The sequence below is a fragment of the Pseudophryne corroboree genome, chromosome 7, assembly GCF_028390025.1.
Source record: "Pseudophryne corroboree isolate aPseCor3 chromosome 7, aPseCor3.hap2, whole genome shotgun sequence".
NCBI lineage: Eukaryota > Metazoa > Chordata > Amphibia > Anura > Myobatrachidae > Pseudophryne > Pseudophryne corroboree.
The window spans coordinates 427,242,978-427,262,174 of NC_086450.1; the positions used below are offsets into that span (position 1 = coordinate 427,242,978).

General features: G+C 47.6%; 1 protein-coding gene across 3 annotated transcripts in view; it reads right to left on the minus strand.

Moving 5' to 3' along the window:
- Nucleotides 1-19,197, minus strand: part of TOM1L2 (target of myb1 like 2 membrane trafficking protein) — a 115,503-nt gene that overhangs the window by 50,305 nt on the left and 46,001 nt on the right. For all 3 annotated transcript variants that reach the window (XM_063934850.1, XM_063934849.1, XM_063934851.1), the window contains exons 7-9: nucleotides 10,646-10,762; nucleotides 10,052-10,185; nucleotides 8,626-8,671 (exon numbers count right to left, since the gene is read on the minus strand). In XM_063934850.1, coding sequence (XP_063790920.1) covers nucleotides 8,626-8,671; nucleotides 10,052-10,185; nucleotides 10,646-10,762 — 297 coding nt within the window. The remainder of the gene's footprint in view (nucleotides 1-8,625; nucleotides 8,672-10,051; nucleotides 10,186-10,645; nucleotides 10,763-19,197) is intronic.

Consider the following 19,197-nt stretch of genomic DNA (forward strand, 5'->3'; position numbering starts at 1 on the left):
TGTAGATCAAACTGGGGTTCTGTCCGCAAAATGTCATTGGCCTCAGCATCTGAGAAGCTAAATGTGTCTGTGGTGTCGCACACAAGCATCTGGTTGATGAGTTCCGTTGCTGTGCTATCTGAGCCAGTCATCCTGCCCACAAAAGTGCTTCAAAGTGACGTGCAGAAAAAAAAAGTTTCAAGTGCTATATAATAAAACCAGTGCTGGTTTAAAGTGCTAAGTGCCAAATTCAGTGCTGCAAGTCCTGAGAGTATAAATATTGCTGATTGGTGGTGCCTTGGTAGCTAATCAGGTTCCTAGCAAGGGCCACCTGTAGCCATACATACCACTTTGCAACCCGGCACTCAAAGGAACAGCGACACCTCTGGATAACTAGCTGGGGTGCCCTCCATGAGACGATAAATCCCAATATAGCCAAAAGAAAGAGGCGGCACTCCCAGCGTTTTTCAATAGTGCAAAAAATTTATAGTCACGAACGACGTTTCGGGGGATCTCACCCCGTCATCAGGATAACAGTGCAATGTGCATGAACAAACATTTATACTTACCTGCTGCTCGTGTCTTTCCTGACGCCGGCTGCAGCCCACGGACGCCCGCACCGACTTCCGGATCCAGGGCCCTGACGTCACCGGAACCCGCGAGGTCACGTGAGCCCACACCAGGCAGTCTGGAGGAAACGAACAGCAGGAGTTTACATGTACCATGCACTTTACTAAAACCAGAGGACAGAGAGCCACCACCTACTCCAGCACTTCAGCCAGTGATAGTGAAGCAGCACAGGCTTCAAAAAGTGTCCCTTTAGGTGTGGATACCCGAGCCTACAAGGCCGGGTCAAGAATAAACGCACGAGAAGGGGGAGGCAGGCGGAAAGGCAGAGGCGCAAACAAGCCGCCGAGGGGTCGCAGGACCTAATATTTAATCTATCTAGCCACCCTTTGACTAAAGCTGAGACACAGGTGTTGGCTAAGGGTCTCAGCTTTGTGCCGACACATTTTCATCAAGACTTTCAGTGGAAGGTGGATAATTTTAGGTTTCATAGAAAACTTAAAATTAGAGAATTTTTTGATAAAAATAAGAATAAAAATAAAGGACTTAGTGGAATGACTGATGGGAATGAGACAGGCGCCTTGGATGACTTACAGGTAGTCAAGAAGTTTAAACCAGCTTCAACTTTTGACCCACAGTCATTCAATCCTTCAGTCCGGACATTCCATAGGCTTTTGGATACCTGCACCCAGGAACCCCCTGCAATGGCCCCCTATATCCATCATAATCTTTCAAGGGATGAAAGATCCGCTTTGAATGACTTAAGTAAACGTCAAGATATCATCATCAGGGGAGCGGATAAGGGGGGAGCCGTGGTGGTCATGGACCTTAGTTTTTATAAACAGGAATGTCTTAGGCTGTTGGAAGATGCCAACACGTACTGCAAATTGTCTGCAGACCCAACTGAGAGATTTAAGAAAGAGTTGTTGGGCATTTTACAGAACGGACTGCATGACGGTGTTATAGATGCTGATACTAAGGCATTCCTGTGTAAAGCATTTCCTGTTGTTCCAATTTTTTACATTATCCCTAAGCTACACAAGGATCCGCAGCGCCCCCCTGGCAGACCGATTATATCGGCCAGGGGGTCGCTGTGTGAACCTGTAGCTAGCTTTCTGGATTTCTTTTTGCAGCCAGTGGTTCAGGGCACTAGAACGCACCTTAAAGACACATCGTCACTTTTAAGAGAATTTGAGGATATTGGCCCATTACCATCAGATATGATATTAGCAAGTATTGATGTCACAAGTTTATATACTTGTATTCCTCATGATCTAGGCCTGGCGGCTGTGCATGAATTGATTTATGATAACCCACTGTATGAGGGACCTGAAACAGGCTTCTTTATGAAGCTATTGGAGTTTACATTAAGGCATAATTTTTTCTTATATGATGGGAGTTTCTTTTTGCAACAAGCAGGATGTGCGATGGGGAGCCGGGTGGCCCCCTCGTATGCTAATTTATTTATGCATGTTGTTGAAAGTAAACTGTTTTTTTCAGAACCCTCTGTTCAAAGCTATGTATTTAAGTATTTTAGATATATAGACGATATTCTTCTGTTCTGGACGGGTAGCATTGAGGGGCTACAGAAGATTATATCAGCTCACAATGCTTCTCCCTGTCCAGCCAAGTTGACAGCAAATATCAGTACTGAGAGGGTACATTTTCTTGATGTAGACATCAGTATTGTTGAGGGACGTTTACGTACCAGTCTGTTTGTAAAACCTACAGACCGCAACACCCTCCTACAACACAATAGCTTTCATCCTGTTGCGACCATTGACAGTTTACCTTTTTCCCAATTTATTAGAGCCTGTCGGATCTCCAGTGATGCCAAGGATAGAGAGGCTCAAATTGACATAATGGCCTCTAAATTCCTTGAACGAGGATATCCACAGAAGTTGCTTAAACAGGCCAAAATGAGGGCTCTGTCATTGGATCGCCCTACATTATTGAAACAAAAAGAATCTAGCACAGAAGCCAAGTCATTAGTCCCTTGGGTCAATCGTTATACCAGCAAAAGCAAATATACCTGCAAAAGGGCCAAACAGCTCTGGCCCATCATTAACTCGGAGCCTGAATTGCCTTCACTACATAATTCACGGCTCCTACCTAGTTTCACTAGAGGTCCCAATATCAAAGATCGTGTGGTCCGCACAGATATAACGGGGATGGGGCCACCTAAACAGCAGCATTTCTTATCTAGGAAAGGAGGTTGTTTTAGATGCACAGGGTGCACGACGTGCAGTGCACTGATTGTAGGTGATAAGTTTAATCACCCATTCTCTGGGAAGGTATTCTTTATCAAGCCAGCCTTATCCTGTACCTCGAAGTTTGTGGTGTATCTTCTGTCTTGCCCGTGTGGATTGCACTACGTGGGCAAGACAGAAAGGCAATTCAAGGAAAGGATTGCCCAACATAGAACTGCCATCAGGGCAGCATTGGTGTCTGGCACCAGTGATCAGGCTGTGGCCAGGCACTTTGCGCAGGCTAGACATAGTCTGGCGGCATTAAGATATAGAATGATTGCACAGGTACCCAAGTCTCTGCGAGGAGGCGACAGGGGAAAGAAGCTATTACAATTAGAGGCCTGGTGGATCTACACTCTTGATACCGTGAACCCCAGGGGACTGAATGAATCTTTAAGTTTGTCTGCGTTCATTTAAATAAGTTTAACCATCTTAATAATGTCCATTGCCTCTTAACTAAGTATAGTTTTTATGCTGCATTTCTGCTTATTTGCACAAGATCATTTTTATCCAGCTCGCTTGACGTTTCATTCATGTACCCCATTGCTGTTATGACTCAGTAGTCAGCACACATTATAAGTATTTAATCATGTGGTAGTACCTTTTAAATGGGTTATGAATTTGTCGCACAACGCATACAGTTATGTTATGTTCCGGATCTATTATTATTCAGTTCTAAGATTTATTGTTTTTATAGCTCGCAGTGTGTGCTTCATCATGTTGTTTGTTATCACTATGTAATTTTATTCTATTTGATTGTGGTTTTACACTGTTTCATTGTGGGGCTTGTTACCCCACATCTTAAGTACATGCTCACTGGTTTGGATCTTGTCACTATGGCAACATGTAAACTCCTGCTGTTCGTTTCCTCCAGACTGCCTGGTGTGGGCTCACGTGACCTCGCGGGTTCCGGTGACGTCAGGGCCCTGGATCCGGAAGTCGGTGCGGGCGTCCGTGGGCTGCAGCCGGCGTCAGGAAAGACACGAGTAGCAGGTAAGTATAAATGTTTGTTCATGCACATTGCACTGTTATCCTGATGACGGGGTGAGATCCCCCGAAACGTCGTTCGTGACTATAAATGTTTTGCACTATTGAAAAACGCTGGGAGTGCCGCCTCTTTCTTTTGGCTATATATATATATATATATATATATATATATATATATATATATATATATATATATATACACACACACACACATACATACATATATACACACATACATATATACACACAGGGATAACCTTATATAAGTGTTACTCCCTGTTATAGCTGCTGTATTTATATATTAGCTGCCAATAGTGCCCCCCTCTCTGTTTTACCCTGTTTCTGTAGTGCAGGACTGCAGGGGAGAGTCAGGGAGCCGTCCTTCCAGCGGAGCTGTGAAAGAAAATGGCGCTTGTGTGCTGAGGAGAAAGGCTCCGCCCCCTTCACGGCGGCCTTTTCTCCCGCTTTTTTCAGGAAACTGGCAGGGGATAAATGCATCCATATAGCCCAGGAGCTATATGTGATGCATTTTTTTTAGCCATATAAGGTTTTTATATCGTTTTTATTGCGTCTCAGGGCGCTCCCCCCCAGCGCCCTGCACCCTCAGTGACCGGAGTGTGAAGTGTGCTGAGAGCAATGGCGCACAGCTGCAGTGCTGTGCGCTACCTTATTTGAAGACCGGAACGTCTTCTGCCGCCGCTTTCTCCGGACCTCTTCGCTCTTCTGGCTCTGTAAGGGGGCCGGCGGCGCGGCTCCGGGACCCATCCAGGCTGAACCTGTGATCGTCCCTCTGGAGCTAATGTCCAGTAGCCAAGAAGCCCAATCCACTCTGCAGTTAGGTGAGTTCGCTTCTTCTCCCCTTAGTCCCACGATGCAGTGAGCCTGTTGCCAGCAGGACTCACTGAAAATAAAAAACCTATTTAAACTTTTACTTCTAAGCAGCTCAGGAGAGCCACCTAGCTTGCACCCTTCTCGTTCGGGCACAAAAATCTAACTGAGGCTTGGAGGAGGGTCATAGGGGGAGGAGCCAGTGCACACCAGCTAGTCTAAAGCTTTTACTTTTTGTGCCCAGTCTCCTGCGGAGCCGCTATTCCCCATGGTCCTTATGGAGTTCCCAGCATCCACTAGGACGTCAGAGAAACTATTGGTAGCTTTTTCTCCCCAAACATAATACCCTTTTTTGAGGTACCTGGGTTTATATCAGAAATGTGTAAAACCTCTTTCATTGCCTCAATCATGCAACGAATGGCCCTAGTGAACATTAAATTTGACTCATCGTCGTCGACACTGGTATCAGTATCCGTGTCGACATCTGTGTCTGCCATCTGAGGTAGTGGGCGTTTTAGAGCCCCTGATGGCCTTTGAATTGCCTGGGCAGGCACGAGCTGAGAAGCCGGCTGTCCCGCATTTGGCATGTCGTCAAATTTTTTATGTAAGGAGTCGACACTTGCACGTAATTCCTTCCATAAGTCCCTCCACTCAGGTGTCTGCCCCGCAGGGGGTGACATCACATTTATAGGCATCTGCTCCGCCTCCACATAAGTCTCCTCATCAAACATGTCGACACAGCCGTACAGACACACACACAGGGAATGCTCTTAAAGGAGACAGGACCCCACAAAAGCCCTTTGGGGAGACAGAGAGAGAGTATGCCAGCACACACCAGAGCGCTATATAATGCAGGGACTAACTGAATTATGTCCCCTATAGCTGCTATAATATTTACTGCGCCTCAAATTTGTGCCCCCCCTCTCTTTTTTACCCTTTTCTGTAGTGTAGACTGCAGGGGAGAGTCAGGGAGCTTCCTTCCAGCGGAACTGTGAAGGAGAAATGGCACCAGTGTGCTGAGGGAGATGGCTCCACCCCTTTTTCGGCTGAATTTTCTCACGCTTTTTTCTGTATTCTGGCAGGGGTAATTACCACATATATAGCCTCTGGGGCTATATATTGTGGTTATTTTGCCAGCCAAGGTGATTTTGTTGCTGCTCAGGGCGCCCCCCCCCCCCAGCGCCCTGCACCCTCAGTGACCGGAGTGTGAAGTGTGCATGAGGAGCAATGGCGCACAGCTGCAGTGCTGTGCGCTACCTTGGTGAAGACTGAAGTCTTCTGCCGCCGATTTTCCGGACCATCTTCTTGCTTCTGGCTCTGTAAGGGGGACGGCGGCGCGGCTCCGGGAACGAACACCAAGGACGGGTCCTGCGGTCGATCCCTCTGGAGCTAATGGTGTCCAGTAGTCTAAGAAGCCCAAGCTAGCTGCAAGCAGGTAGGTTCGCTTCTTCTCCAGTTAGTCCCTCGTTGCAGTGAGCCTGTTGCCAGCAGGTCTCACTGTAAAATAAAAAACCTAACATATACTTTCTTTCTAGGAGCTCAGGAGAGCCCCTAGTGTGCATCCAGCTCGGCCGGGCACAGAAATCTAACTGAGGTCTGGAGGAGGGGCATAGAGGGAGGAGCCAGTGCACACCAGGTAGTACCAAATCTTTCTTATAGTGTGCCCAGTCTCCTGCGGAGCCCGTCTATTCCCCATGGTCCTTACGGAGTCCCCAGCATCCACTAGGACGTCAGAGAAATAAAAAAAATAAAGTGAACAAAACTCATGTTGACCTTTTTCAATATCCTAGACCAGTGATGGCTAACCTTGACACTCCAGCTGTTGAACTACACATCCCAGCATGCCCTGCATCAGTTTTGCTATTTGGCCATGCTAAAACTGGTGCAGAGCATGCTGGGATGTGTAGTTCAACAACAGCTGGAGTGTCAAGGTTAGCCATCACTGTCCTAGACCATGTCGACCTATTGACCGTAACCCGTTGCATACTAGTGCACCATGCAGCCGTCTAGACTATATATGGTGCAGACTGTCCAATCAGCTTCCGTCTGACAACTTATTCTAGAGAATGTTACATGTACAAACACAATGTCTACATGAAAATTCATTTAGACACCAGTTATGCGGGGTGCTGTAATACAGTATATCATATACTGCTCTACACCACTATACACTGCTCTAATATATCATATAATCCCCGGCATCACTGTACACTGCTCCGACATCCTATAATGTCCTGTGTCACTACACACTGCTTTGATATGCAATGCCCTGCATCACTACACACTGTTCTGACATATCATATAAAATGTCCTTCATCACTGCATACTGCTGATATATCATAATTTCCAGCATCACTGTACTTATATCCTATGATGCCCTGCATCATTGCATACTGCTGATATATCATAACGCCCTGCGTCGCTGCACACTGCTCTGATCTATCATATAATGCCTTGCACCACTGTACACTGCTCCGATATATCATATAATGCCCTGCATCATTGCATACTGCTGATATATCATAACGCCCTGCTTCACTACACACGGCACTGATCTATCATAAATTCATAATGTTCTGTGGCACTGCACACTGCTCTGTAATATGAAATAATGCTTGTGGCACTGCATACTGCTCTGTCAAAGGATATAATGCCCTGTGGCACCACTGATCTGTGATAGGATATAATACCCTGTGGCACTGCATGTTGCTCTGTGATAGGATATAATTTCCTGTGACACTGCATGTTGCTCTGTGATAGGATATAATGCCCTGTGGCACTGCATGTTGCTCTGTGATAGGATATAATGCCCTGTGGCACTGCATACTGCTCTGTGATTTCATATAATGCCCTGTGGCACTGCATGTTGCTCTGTGATAGGATATAATGCCCTGTGGCACTGCATACTGCTCTGTGATTTCATATAATGCCCTGTGGCACTGCATGTTGCTCTGTGATTTCATATAATGCCCTGTGGCACTGCATGTTGCTCTGTGATAGAATATAATGCCCTGTGGCACTGCATGTTGCTGTGATTTCATATAATGCCCTGTGGCAATGCATGTTGCTCTGTGATAGAATATAATGCCCTGTGGCACTGCATGTTGCTCTGTTATACGATATAATGTCCTGGGTCTCAGTATACTGCTCTGATATAGTATATTCTACTCTATGCTAGTACATACTACTCTGAGATACCATATAACGTCACACAGTGCCTGGTGGTAATATACAATACCTCACGTAATCTGATACCTCTACACACTACCCCTGTTAGAGGAGCTGAGTGGTCCCAATACTACATTCTGCACTGAACGTAGACCATTCTACCTACATTATGGCTTGTGATACATTTACCCTCTATGCTCCTCCCTGCCTGGCTGTTTATCCATGTAATGAATGCTTAATACTGACCACTGTGGTAGACAACACAAAGTTATTGGGGAGAGGTGTCTTTGGGGTAACCGACCAGCTCTACAGTCAGTCCCCTCCTAGAGATGGAACAATATGACAGTACATTTCCTTTATAATATGGCTGTAGTATACAGCCAGGCTTGGCCTTGGCCTAAGACCACCACTGAAGTAATCGCTGTCTTCATGCCCTGTGTTATAGAATGGATAGAGCCACTGTGAGGCAGCACAAACTCTGCCCAGGATGCTGTGCTGTGATCCATCCAGGCAGACTGGCAGCCATGTTCTTTAGACATGGACAGAAGGAGGAATAAGGTGGAAGGCAGAGGACAACAAGGTGTAGAGCAGTCACTACAGCTTACAGCAAGGGACAACAAATTATCTCTAGTTTGGCGTATAGTGGACTCACAGTGGAGGCAGCCATTTTGTTGATTGATTCATGCCCATCATCTATCACTAGGAGCCAGTGACATGACATTTTCTACATACTACTCCAGCCCACAAAATGGCTGCCTCCAGCTTTCTGTAGGTGACAGTCAACTGTGTTAAGAAATCTTGTGTTTCTCTAAGAAAAGAGGATAACCACTCGCCGATAATGACATACCCCGTTAGTGTTCTGAGCAGTGCGGCCAGTCCTGTAGCGTTCAAATCTGTAAACAAGAGACACTCTTAGAACATTTTTCCTGCCAAGAAACACGCTGCTGGAAAAGCTCCACATAATACCCAGGCTGTTTCAGTGGCTAGTACAGCACATGTGTAACACACAAACTAGCCAATGGGGTCGATTCAATTCGGCAACTTAAGAATAGCGCCGGGAATTAGCTCCCGACGCTATTCAATTCAGCTCCAGTTAAGTCGGCGATGTCCCGTTCTCGCCGACTAAACAGGTTGAATTGTCGGGAGAACGGGCATTCTCAGACTTAACTCCCCGGCGCGAGGCAGCACTTTTGTCGGGTTTCTTCTCTCATCCCCCGGGGATGAGAGAAGAATTCCCGACAATTGCGGGTCACTAGCAGCTGAATTGAATAGCGTCGGGAGCTAATTCCCGGCGCTATTCTTAAGTTGCCGAATTGAATCGACCCCAATGTGTCCTACCCAATTCCTCACCCACACTATTGTCCATCTGGGGGACCTCCCTTTTTAGTTTGGAAGAGAAGAGTAGGCCCAATCAACAGTTTTCCATGGTACATCCAAAATGGGCCTACGCAGTTCCTAGAGAAGATTGGGATGTGAGTGAATATAACCATCCTAGGACCAAAAAAAATCCTCGGGCCGCCACCTTAACGTCTTCATTGCTAGTTAGCACTTACTCAGCCTGGGACAAGTGTGGTTAATGCAAGCAATCAGCACATCCAATCACTACCATGCTAAAGCTGCTTCATCTATACACAGTGCATACCTTAAGGTTTTACAGACCAAAAAAAAAAAAAAACTGCCCATGCGGTCTCTAGAAAAGGGCACACTAAGGTCTGATGACGGACACATGGGGGTACAACTTAGGGAGGTGGGACTTCCATGGTCTCTAGCCAAGTCAGACCTCAGTGTGTTTGATGCGCAGAGCAGGTGCTGTGGGACATGTAATATAGCTGTTTTTCATATCACAACATAGCGCCGCTGGGATCCGGTCTTTAGGTCGACAGTAAGTAGGTTGACACTGTCTAGGTCGACCACTATTGTTCTAGGTCGACATGAGTTTTTCACATTTTTTTCTCTTCATTTTTTGAACTTTCATACTTTACGATCCACGTGGACTATAATTGGGCAGGCGAATACGATGCACTAATTGGGGTTCCCGGTCACTGTACGGAGAAAAACACCCCCCCAAAAAAAGAAGGAAAAACACTTATGTCGACCTTTCCTCATGTCGACCTAGAGTCCCTGTCGACCTAGAAACCATGTCAACCTACTTACTGTCGACCTGGACACTGTTGACCTAAGTCTAATCTACCTAACATACCACACCCAGCGCCGCTATACAAGCAATAACTCCAATAGCCAGAAATGGAGGACTAGAATCTGCGGTCGTTCACCTTTCATAACGGAGGAAGACGTTATTCAAGTCATCATTAACATGAAGCAGTTCCTCAGTCACCTCCTCATTGGACACACGGGAGAGGAGCTCCACGATCCTCTGCTGCATCGCTCTGCACGTCCTGTTCAGGTCCTAGAGAGACGCACTGCATATAAAACCCAGCTTCCAAACGCATTCTTTCTATAAGGAATCCCTAGTGTTCCACTGACCGATTGTCTTACAAGCCATGTTCAGCCATATCTCTTGCCTGATCGCCACGCACAATTCTATTTTATAGTTAATATTCCCAATTTTTTGCTAAAAAGCGTAGAGCATTGTAATTAGGCAAATTAGTAATTGCTGTAAAATTCCCCCATTTATAAAGTCGTAAACACAAAAAGAATCTGTATGGAAAGGAGAGGGGGTTCTGCAAAATCCACAAGAGCTGCCACGCTCTCTCTTCTCCACCGGCTTATAACACTATTAATAGACCAGCAAACAGCGCCTGAGATCAGAGCAGTAAAGTCTCAGGAGAGATAGAGGGGCACAAGAGAAAAACACCCCTCACTGCTGTCCTTTCACCCCCCCTGAACAAGGCTACAGAAACCCATACCTGTAGGAGCTCTAGATCAGAGGCATCTTCCTGGCCAGGAGTCATCTCCGTCAGCATCTCGGACATGACTTTCGTGTTGCCACGGACGATATCGAGCTCGCTTCTCAGGCGGCCAATCTGGAGATGTAAGCAGGCATTATGAGTACGTCATGTCACCAACCGGTTGGGAAAAGAAAAAAATAAATAAAATAGGATTTTGATAACCTGCCGATAAATCCTTTTCTACTAGTCCGTAGAGGATGCTGGGGACGACATCAAGACCATGGGGTTTAGACGGGATCCGCAGGAGACATGGGCACTCTAAAGACTTTTCATTGGGTGTGAACTGGCTCCTCCCTCTATGCCCCTCCTCCAGACCTCAGTTGTAGGAACTGTGCCCAGGGAGACTGACATTTCGAGGAAAGGAATTACTTGACTAGTGGTGAAATATCTACCAACTCACACCCTCAACCATGCCGCACACATGGCATTCAACATAACACACGCCAACAGGCATGAACTAATTGCAGCAACATGCTGAAACCAAGATAACACAACTTGTGTAACTGTAATAACTAAACTGCAGGTAAAGTACGCACTGGGACGGGCGCCCAGCATCCTCTACGGACTAGGAGAAAAGGATTTACCGGTAGGTTATCAAAATCCTATTTTCTCATACGTCCTAGAGGATGCTGTGGACGACATCAAGACCATGGGGTCTATACCAAAGCTCCAGTACGGGCGGGAGAGTGCAGATGACCCTACAGCACCGATTGACCAAACTTTAGGTCCTCATCGGCCAAGGTGTCAAACTTGTAGAACTTAGCAAATGTGTTTGACCCCGACAAAGTAGCTGCTCGGCAAAGTTGTAATGCCGAGACCCCCCCGGGCAGCCGCCCAGGATGAGCCCACCTTCCTAGTGGAGTGGGTCTTTACCGACGTCGGTAACGGCAATCCAGCCGTAGTATGAGCTTGCTGAATCGTATTTCTAATCCAATGTGCAATAGTCTGCTTGGAAGCAGGACAGCCAAACTTGTTGTGATCATACAGGACAAACAGTCTCTGTTTTCCGTATATGAGCTGTTCTAGCAACATAGATTTTCAACACTCTAACCACATCTAGAGACTTTGAATCAGTGAATGTGTCAGTAACTACTGGCAGCACAATAGGTTGGTTTATGTGAAAAGCAGAAACCACCATAGGAAGAAAATGTTGTCGAGTTCGCAACTCTGCCCTATCTTCATGGAAAATCAGGTAAGGGCTCTTGTGAGACGAGGCCCCCCAATTCAGACACCCACCTTGCGGATGCCAATGCCAAAAGCATCACCACTTTCCAAGTGAGAAACTTCAACTCTATCTTTTGTAGAGGCTCAAACCAATCCGATTGAAGGAACTGCAATACCACGTTAAGGTCCCATGGTGCCACTGGAGGCTGGATGTGCAGAACCCCTTTCACGAAGGTCTGAACCTCTGGAAGAGAGGCCAATTGTTTTTGGAAGAACACTGACAAGGCCGAAATCTGGACCTTGATTGATCCCAATCGTAGGCCCACCTCCACACCATCCTGCAAAAAATGGAGAAAACGTCCTAAGTGAAACGCTTCCGTAGGAGCTTTCTTGAATTCATACCAAGACACATATTTTCTCCAAATACGGTGGTAATGTTTTGACGTTACTCCCTTCCTGGCCTGAATAAGGGTGGGGATGACCTCCTTAGGAATACCCTTCTTGGCTAGGATACGGCGCACAACAGCCATGCCGTCAAACGTAGCCGCGGTTAGTCTTCGTACACACACGACCCCTGCTGCATCAAGTCCTCCCGAGGAGGAAGAGGCCGACGATCTCCTATGAGTAAATGCTGAAGATCTGGTACTAAGCCCTTCTTGGCCAGTCTGGGGCAATGAAAATTGCTCGAACCCTTGTCTTTCTTATGATCCGGAGTACTTTTGGGATCAGCGGAAGTGGAGGGAAAACATACACTGACGGAAACACCCACTGGGTCACCAGTGCATCCACTGCTACTGCTTGAGGGTCTCTCGACCTGGAACAGTATCTCTGAAGCTTCTTGTTGAGACAAGATGCCATCATGTCTATTTGAAGAAATCCCCGAAGGCTTGTCACCTCTGCGAAGACTTCTTGGTGGAGGCCCCACTCTCCTGGATGGAGATCGTGTCTGCTGAGGAAGTCTGCTTCCCAGTTGTCTACTCCCGGAATGAATATTGCCGACAGAGCTTGTAGATGTTTTTCTGCCGCTCTGCTTTTCGTTCTGCCCTGCCTGTTTATGTATGCGACTGCTGTTACATTTGTCCGCCTGGATCTGCACGGGACGGTCTTGAAGAAGATGTACCGCTTGTTGAAGGCCGTTGTAAATGGCTCTTAGCTCCAGAACGTTTATGTGAAGGCAGGCTTCCTGTTGTGACCAACGTCCCTGGAAGTTTTCTCCCTGAGAGACTGCTCCCCAGCCTCGGAGACTTGCATCCGTGGTTCCTAAGACCCAGTCCTGAATCCCGAACCTGCGTCCCTCTAGCAGGTGAGAGCTGTGCAACCACCACAGGAGCGAAATCCTGGTTTTTAACGACAGGATTATCTTTCTGTGCATGTGTAGGTGTGACCCGACCATTTGTCCAACAGGTCCCACTGGAATACTCTGGCATGGAACCTGCCAATCTGTATGGTCTCGTAGGCCGCCACCATCTTCCCCAACAACCGAATGCACTGATGGATCGACACACTTGATGGTTTCAATATCTGTTTTACCATTTTCTGGATTTCCAGAGCCTTTTCCAGCGAAAGAAATACTCTCTTAACTTCTGTGTCCAGAATCATCCCAAGGAAAGACAACCTTGTCGTCGGTTCCAACTGTGACTTTGGGTAATTTATGATCCACCCGTGTTGTTGGAGTATTGACAGGGAGAGGGATATGTTTTGTAATAACTGCTCCCTGGATCTCGCCTTTATCAGGAGGTCGTCCAGATAAGGGATTATATCGACTCCTTTCTGACGAAGGAGGACCATCATCTCCGCCATCACCTTGGTGAATACCCTCGGCGCCGTGGAGAGACCGAAAGGTAACGTCTTGAATTGGTAATGGCAATCCTGAATCGCGAATCTCAGATAAGCCTGGTGAGGAGGATAAATGGGAACATGCAGGTAAGCATCCTTTATGTCCACCAACACCAAGTAGTCCCCCTCCTCCAGACTGGCAATCGCCGCCCGCAGTGATTCCATCTTGAACTTGAACCTTTTCAGGAAGAAATTCAGATCTTACAGATTTAAGATCGGTCTGACCGAGCCGTCCGGCTTCGGAACAACAAAGAGGCGTGAATAAAAACCCCGCCCTTGTTGTGACAACGGTACCAGGACTATGACCTGGTCTTGACATAATTTTTGGATTGCCGCTGTTACTGCTTCTCTCTCTGGCGGAGAAGCTGGCAAGGTCGATTTGAAAAATCGGCATGGGGGAACGTCTTGAAACTCTAGTTTGTATCCCTGGGATACTATTTGCAACACTCAGGGGTCCAGGCCAGATAGAATCCAATCCTGGCTGAGGACGTGTCCCCACCCGAGCGGCCTCCCGCAAGGGAGTTCCAGCGTCATGAGGGGATTTGGCAGAATTAGGGGTAGACTTTTGCTCTTGGGAACCTGGAGTCGGTGTGGGCTTCTTTCCCCTTCCCCTACCTGCAAAGAAGGGAAACCTCTCGTCTTTTTGTATTTATTGGGCCGAAAGGACTGCATTTGCGGGTGATAGGTCTTTTTTCCGGTGCAGGCGCAGAGGGCAAAAATGTTGACTTACCTGCGGTAGCCGCCGAGACTAACGCATCCAGGCCATCGCCAAATAAGGCCTCACCTTTATATGGGAGAGCCTCCATGTTTCTTTTGGAATCTGCATCCGCGTTCCACTGGCGAATCCATAAGGCCCGCCTAGCCGATACTGCCATGGTAGCGGCTTGTGAACTCAAGAGTCCAATATCCTTCATTGCTTCCAGCATGTAGGCGGCAGCGTCCTTGATATTCCCTAACTTAAGGAGTATCTCATCTTTATCAATCGTGTCTATTTCTGATGACACGCTTTCTGACCATTTTTCAATAGCGCGACTCACCCATGCGCAGGCAATAGTGGGCCTGAGCAGTGTACCATTGGTAACATAAATGGATTTCAATGTCGTTTCCATTTTGCGGTCTGACGGCTCTTTAAGAGAAGCCGTGCCAGGAGCAGGGAGAATTACCTTCCTTGTCAACCTGGAAAGTGCACTGTCTAACACAGGGGGTGACTCCCATTTTTTCCTGTCTTCAACCGGGAAAGGAAAAGCTATGTGAATCCTTTTGGGAATACGAAATTTTTTATCAGGATTCACCCACATCCCTTCAAACAGAGCATTTAGTTTGTGTGAAGGAGGGAACGTGACTTTGGATTTCTTTTCCTTACATAAATAAGCTTTCTCCTGAGGTACAGGAGTGCTTTCTGTAACCTCCAACACGTCCCTTATAGCCACAATCATATATTGTATACTTTTTGCTAATTTATGATCTATCTCTCTGGATTCACTATCGTCGACACAAGAATCAGAATCAGTGTCGGTATCAGTGTTTACAACATTTGCAAATGGTCTCTTATGTGACCCAGAGGGGCCGCCCGCATAAGGAATAACAGCATCCTGAAAAATCACATCTTCCACAGATTTTCTCCAGCATGCAGCCTTAGATTCAGACTTATCCAATCTACGGTTAATCAGATGCATACTGTCACATAGCTCTTTCCCCCATGCAGGCTCTTGGTGTGCTGGTAGCGCCACCACATTACAATTCTGTGTCCCTAAAATGACTTCCTCCGGGGAGGAACTCCCTGCCTCAGATACGCCTCACACTTGTACAGCACTCACAGACACACTGGGACTTATTTGGGGACAGACCCACAGTAAAATCTGTCAGAGGGACACAGTATAGGAGCAGCCAGCTCACAACCCCAGCGCCTGTAATTAATGTCTGTGAACACAGAATGCCCACTGACATGCAGCGCTCTTTACACAGTTAAACACATTTGTAAAGCACCCAAACTGCTTTGTGCCCCCCTTATTTACACCCTGAATACTTGTAGTCAGAAGTGGAGGAGGACCAGCTATATCTCTGCAGCCTGAGGAGAGAGAGCGAGAAAATGGCGCTGAGCAGTGTGCTGGCTGCCTGAGGAAGAAGCTCCGCCCTTTTTACCTCAGAGACGGTTTGTAATATTTATACTGGCAGGGGTAGGGCTGTGCCTGGGCATCTTATGCCACCTTTTAGCCAGTTTCTAGAGGTACTTTGCTGCCCAGGGCGCCCCCACGCGCCCTGCACCCTGCAGTGCCTGTGTGTGTGTGGGCAGCAATGGCGCCCTGCGCTCCCGCCAGCCGCGTCGTACCTCAGCCGTCACTTACCTGATTGAAGTTCAATCTTCTCATACTCGCCTGTCTTCTGGCTCTGTGAGGGGGGTGACGGCGTGCTGTGGGAGTGAGCATCTAGACACGGCTAGCGTTCAGTTCCCTTCAGGAGCTAATGGTGTCCTGTCAGCCAGAAGCAGAGCCATGAAACTCTGAGGAAGTTGGTTCTGCTTCTGCCCCCTCAGTCCCACGAAGCAGGAAGTCTGTTGCCAGCAGATCTCCCTGAAAATAAAAAACCTAACAAGTCTTTTCAGAGAAACTCAGTAGAGCTCCTCAGAGTGCATCCAGTCGACCTGGGCACATTTCTAAAACTGAGGTCTGGAGGAGGGGCATAGAGGGAGGAGCCAGTTCACACCCAATGAAAAGTCTTTAGAGTGCCCATGTCTCCTGCGGATCCCATCTATACCCCATGGTCTTGATGTCATCCCCAGCATCCTCTAGGACGTATGAGAAAATAAGATTTTACTTACCGATAAATCTATTTCTCGTAGTCCGTAGTGGATGCTGGGACTCCGTAAGGACCATGGGGAATAGCGGCTCCGCAGGAGACAGGGCACAAAATAAAAGCTTAAGGATCAGGTGGTGTGCACTGGCTCCTCCCCCTATGACCCTCCTCCAAGCCTCAGTTAGGATACTGTGCCCGGACGAGCGTACATAATAAGGAAGGATATTGAATCCCGGGTAAGACTCATACCAGCCACACCAATCACACCGTACAACTTGTGATCTGAACCCAGTTAACAGCATGATAACAGAGGAGCCTCTGAAAAGATGGCTCACAACAATAATAACCCGATTTTTGTAACAATAACTATGTACAAGTATTGGACAATCCGCACTTGGGATGGGCGCCCAGCATCCACTACGGACTACGAGAAATAGATTTATCGGTAAGTAAAATCTTATTTTCTCTGACGTCCTAGTGGATGCTGGGACTCCGTAAGGACCATGGGGATTATACCAAAGCTCCCAAACGGGCGGGAGAGTGCGGATGACTCTGCAGCACCGAATGAGAGAACTCCAGGTCCTCCTCAGCCAGGGTATCAAATTTGTAGAATTTAGCAAACGTGTTTGCCCCTGACCAAGTAGCTGCTCGGCAAAGTTGTAAAGCCGAGACCCCTCGGGCAGCCGCCCAAGATGAGCCCACTTTCCTTGTGGAATGGGCTTTTACTGATTTTGGCTGTGGCAATCCTGCCACAGAATGTGCAAGCTGAATTGTACTACAAATCCAACGAGCAATCGTCTGCTTAGAAGCAGGAGCACCCAGCTTGTTGGGTGCATACAGGATAAACAGCGAGTCAGATTTTCTGACTCCAGCCGTCCTGGAAACATATATTTCAAGGCCCTGACAACGTCAAGCAACTTAGAGTCCTCTAAGTCCCTGGTAGCCGCAGGTACCACAATAGGTTGGTTCATGTGAAATGCAGAAACCACCTTAGGTAGAAATTGAGGACGAGTCCTCAATTCCGCCCTGTCAGAATGAAAAATTAAGTAAGGGCTTTTATATGATAAAGCCGCTAATTCTGACACACGCCTGGCTGAAGCCAAGGCTAACAGCATCGATACCTTCCATGTGAGATATTTTAAGTCCACAGTGGAAAGTGGTTCAAACCAATGTGACTTTAGAAAACTCAACACCACATTGAGATCCCAAGGTGCCACTGGAGGCACAAAAGGAGGCTGTATGTGCAGCACCCCTTTTACAAATGTCTGAACTTCAGGTACTGAAGCCAGTTCTTTCTGGAAGAAAATCGACAGGGCCGAAATTTGAACCTTAATGGACCCTAATTTTAGGCCCATAGACAGTCCTGTTTGCAGGAAATGAAGGAAACGACCCAGTTGAAATTCCTCTGTAGGGGCCTTCTTGGCCTCACACCACGCAACATATTTACGCCAAATGCGGTGATAATGTTTTGCGGTTACGTCCTTCCTGGCTTTGACCAGAGTAGGGATGACTTCTTCTGGAATGCCTTTTTCCCTCAGGATCCGGCGTTCAACCGCCATGCCGTCAAACGCAGCCGCGGTAAGTCTTGGAACAGACAAGGCCCCTGCAGTAGCAGGTCCTTTCTTAGAGGTAGAGGCCACGGTTCGTCCGTGAGCATCTCTTGAAGTTCCGGGTACCAAGTCCTTCTTGGCCAATCCGGAACCACGAGTATAGTTCTTACTCCTCTCCTTCTTATGATTCTCAGTACTTTTGGTATGAGAGGCAGAGGAGGGAACACATACACTGACTGGTACACCCACGGCGTTACCAGAGCGTCCACTGCTATTGCCTGAGGGTCCCTTGACCTGGCGCAATATCTGTCCAGTTTTTTGTTTAGACGTGACGCCATCATGTCCACCTTTGGTTTTTCCCAACGGTTTACAATCAGGTGGAAGACTTCTGGGTGAAGTCCCCACTCTCCCGGGTGAAGGTCGTCTCTGCTGAGGAAGTCTGCTTCCCGGTTGTCCACTCCCGGAATGAACACTGCTGACAGTGCTATCACATGATTTTCCGCCCAGCGAAGAATCCTTGCAGCTTCTGCCATTGCCCTCCTGCTTCTCGTGCCGCCCTGTCTGTTTACGTGGGCGACTGACGTGATGTTGTCCGATTGGATCAACACCGCCTGACCCTGAAGCAGAGGTTTTGCTTGACTTAGGGCATTGTAAATGGCCCTTAGTTCCAGAATGTTTATATGAAGAGATGTTTCCATGCTTGACCACAAGCCCTGGAAATTCCTTCCCTGTGTGACTGCTCCCCAGCCTCTCAGGCTGGCATCCGTGGTTACCAGGATCCAATCCTGAATGCCAAATCTGCGGCCCTCTAGTAGATGAGCACTCTGCAGCCACCACAGGAGAGACACCCTTGTCCTTGGCGACAGGGTTATCCGCTGATGCATCTGCAGATGCGATCCGGACCATTTGTCCAGTAGATCCCACTGAAACGTTCTTGCATGGAATCTTCCGAATGGAATCGCTTCGTAAGAAGCCACCATTTTTCCCAGGACCCTCGTGCACTGATGCACTGAGACCTGGCCTGGTTTTAGGAGGTTCCCGACTAGCTCGGATAACTCCCTGGCCTTCTCCTCCGGGAGAAACACCTTCTTCTGGACTGTGTCCAGAATCATTCCTAGGAACAGTAGACGTGTCGTTGGAATCAGCTGCGATTTTGGAATATTTAGA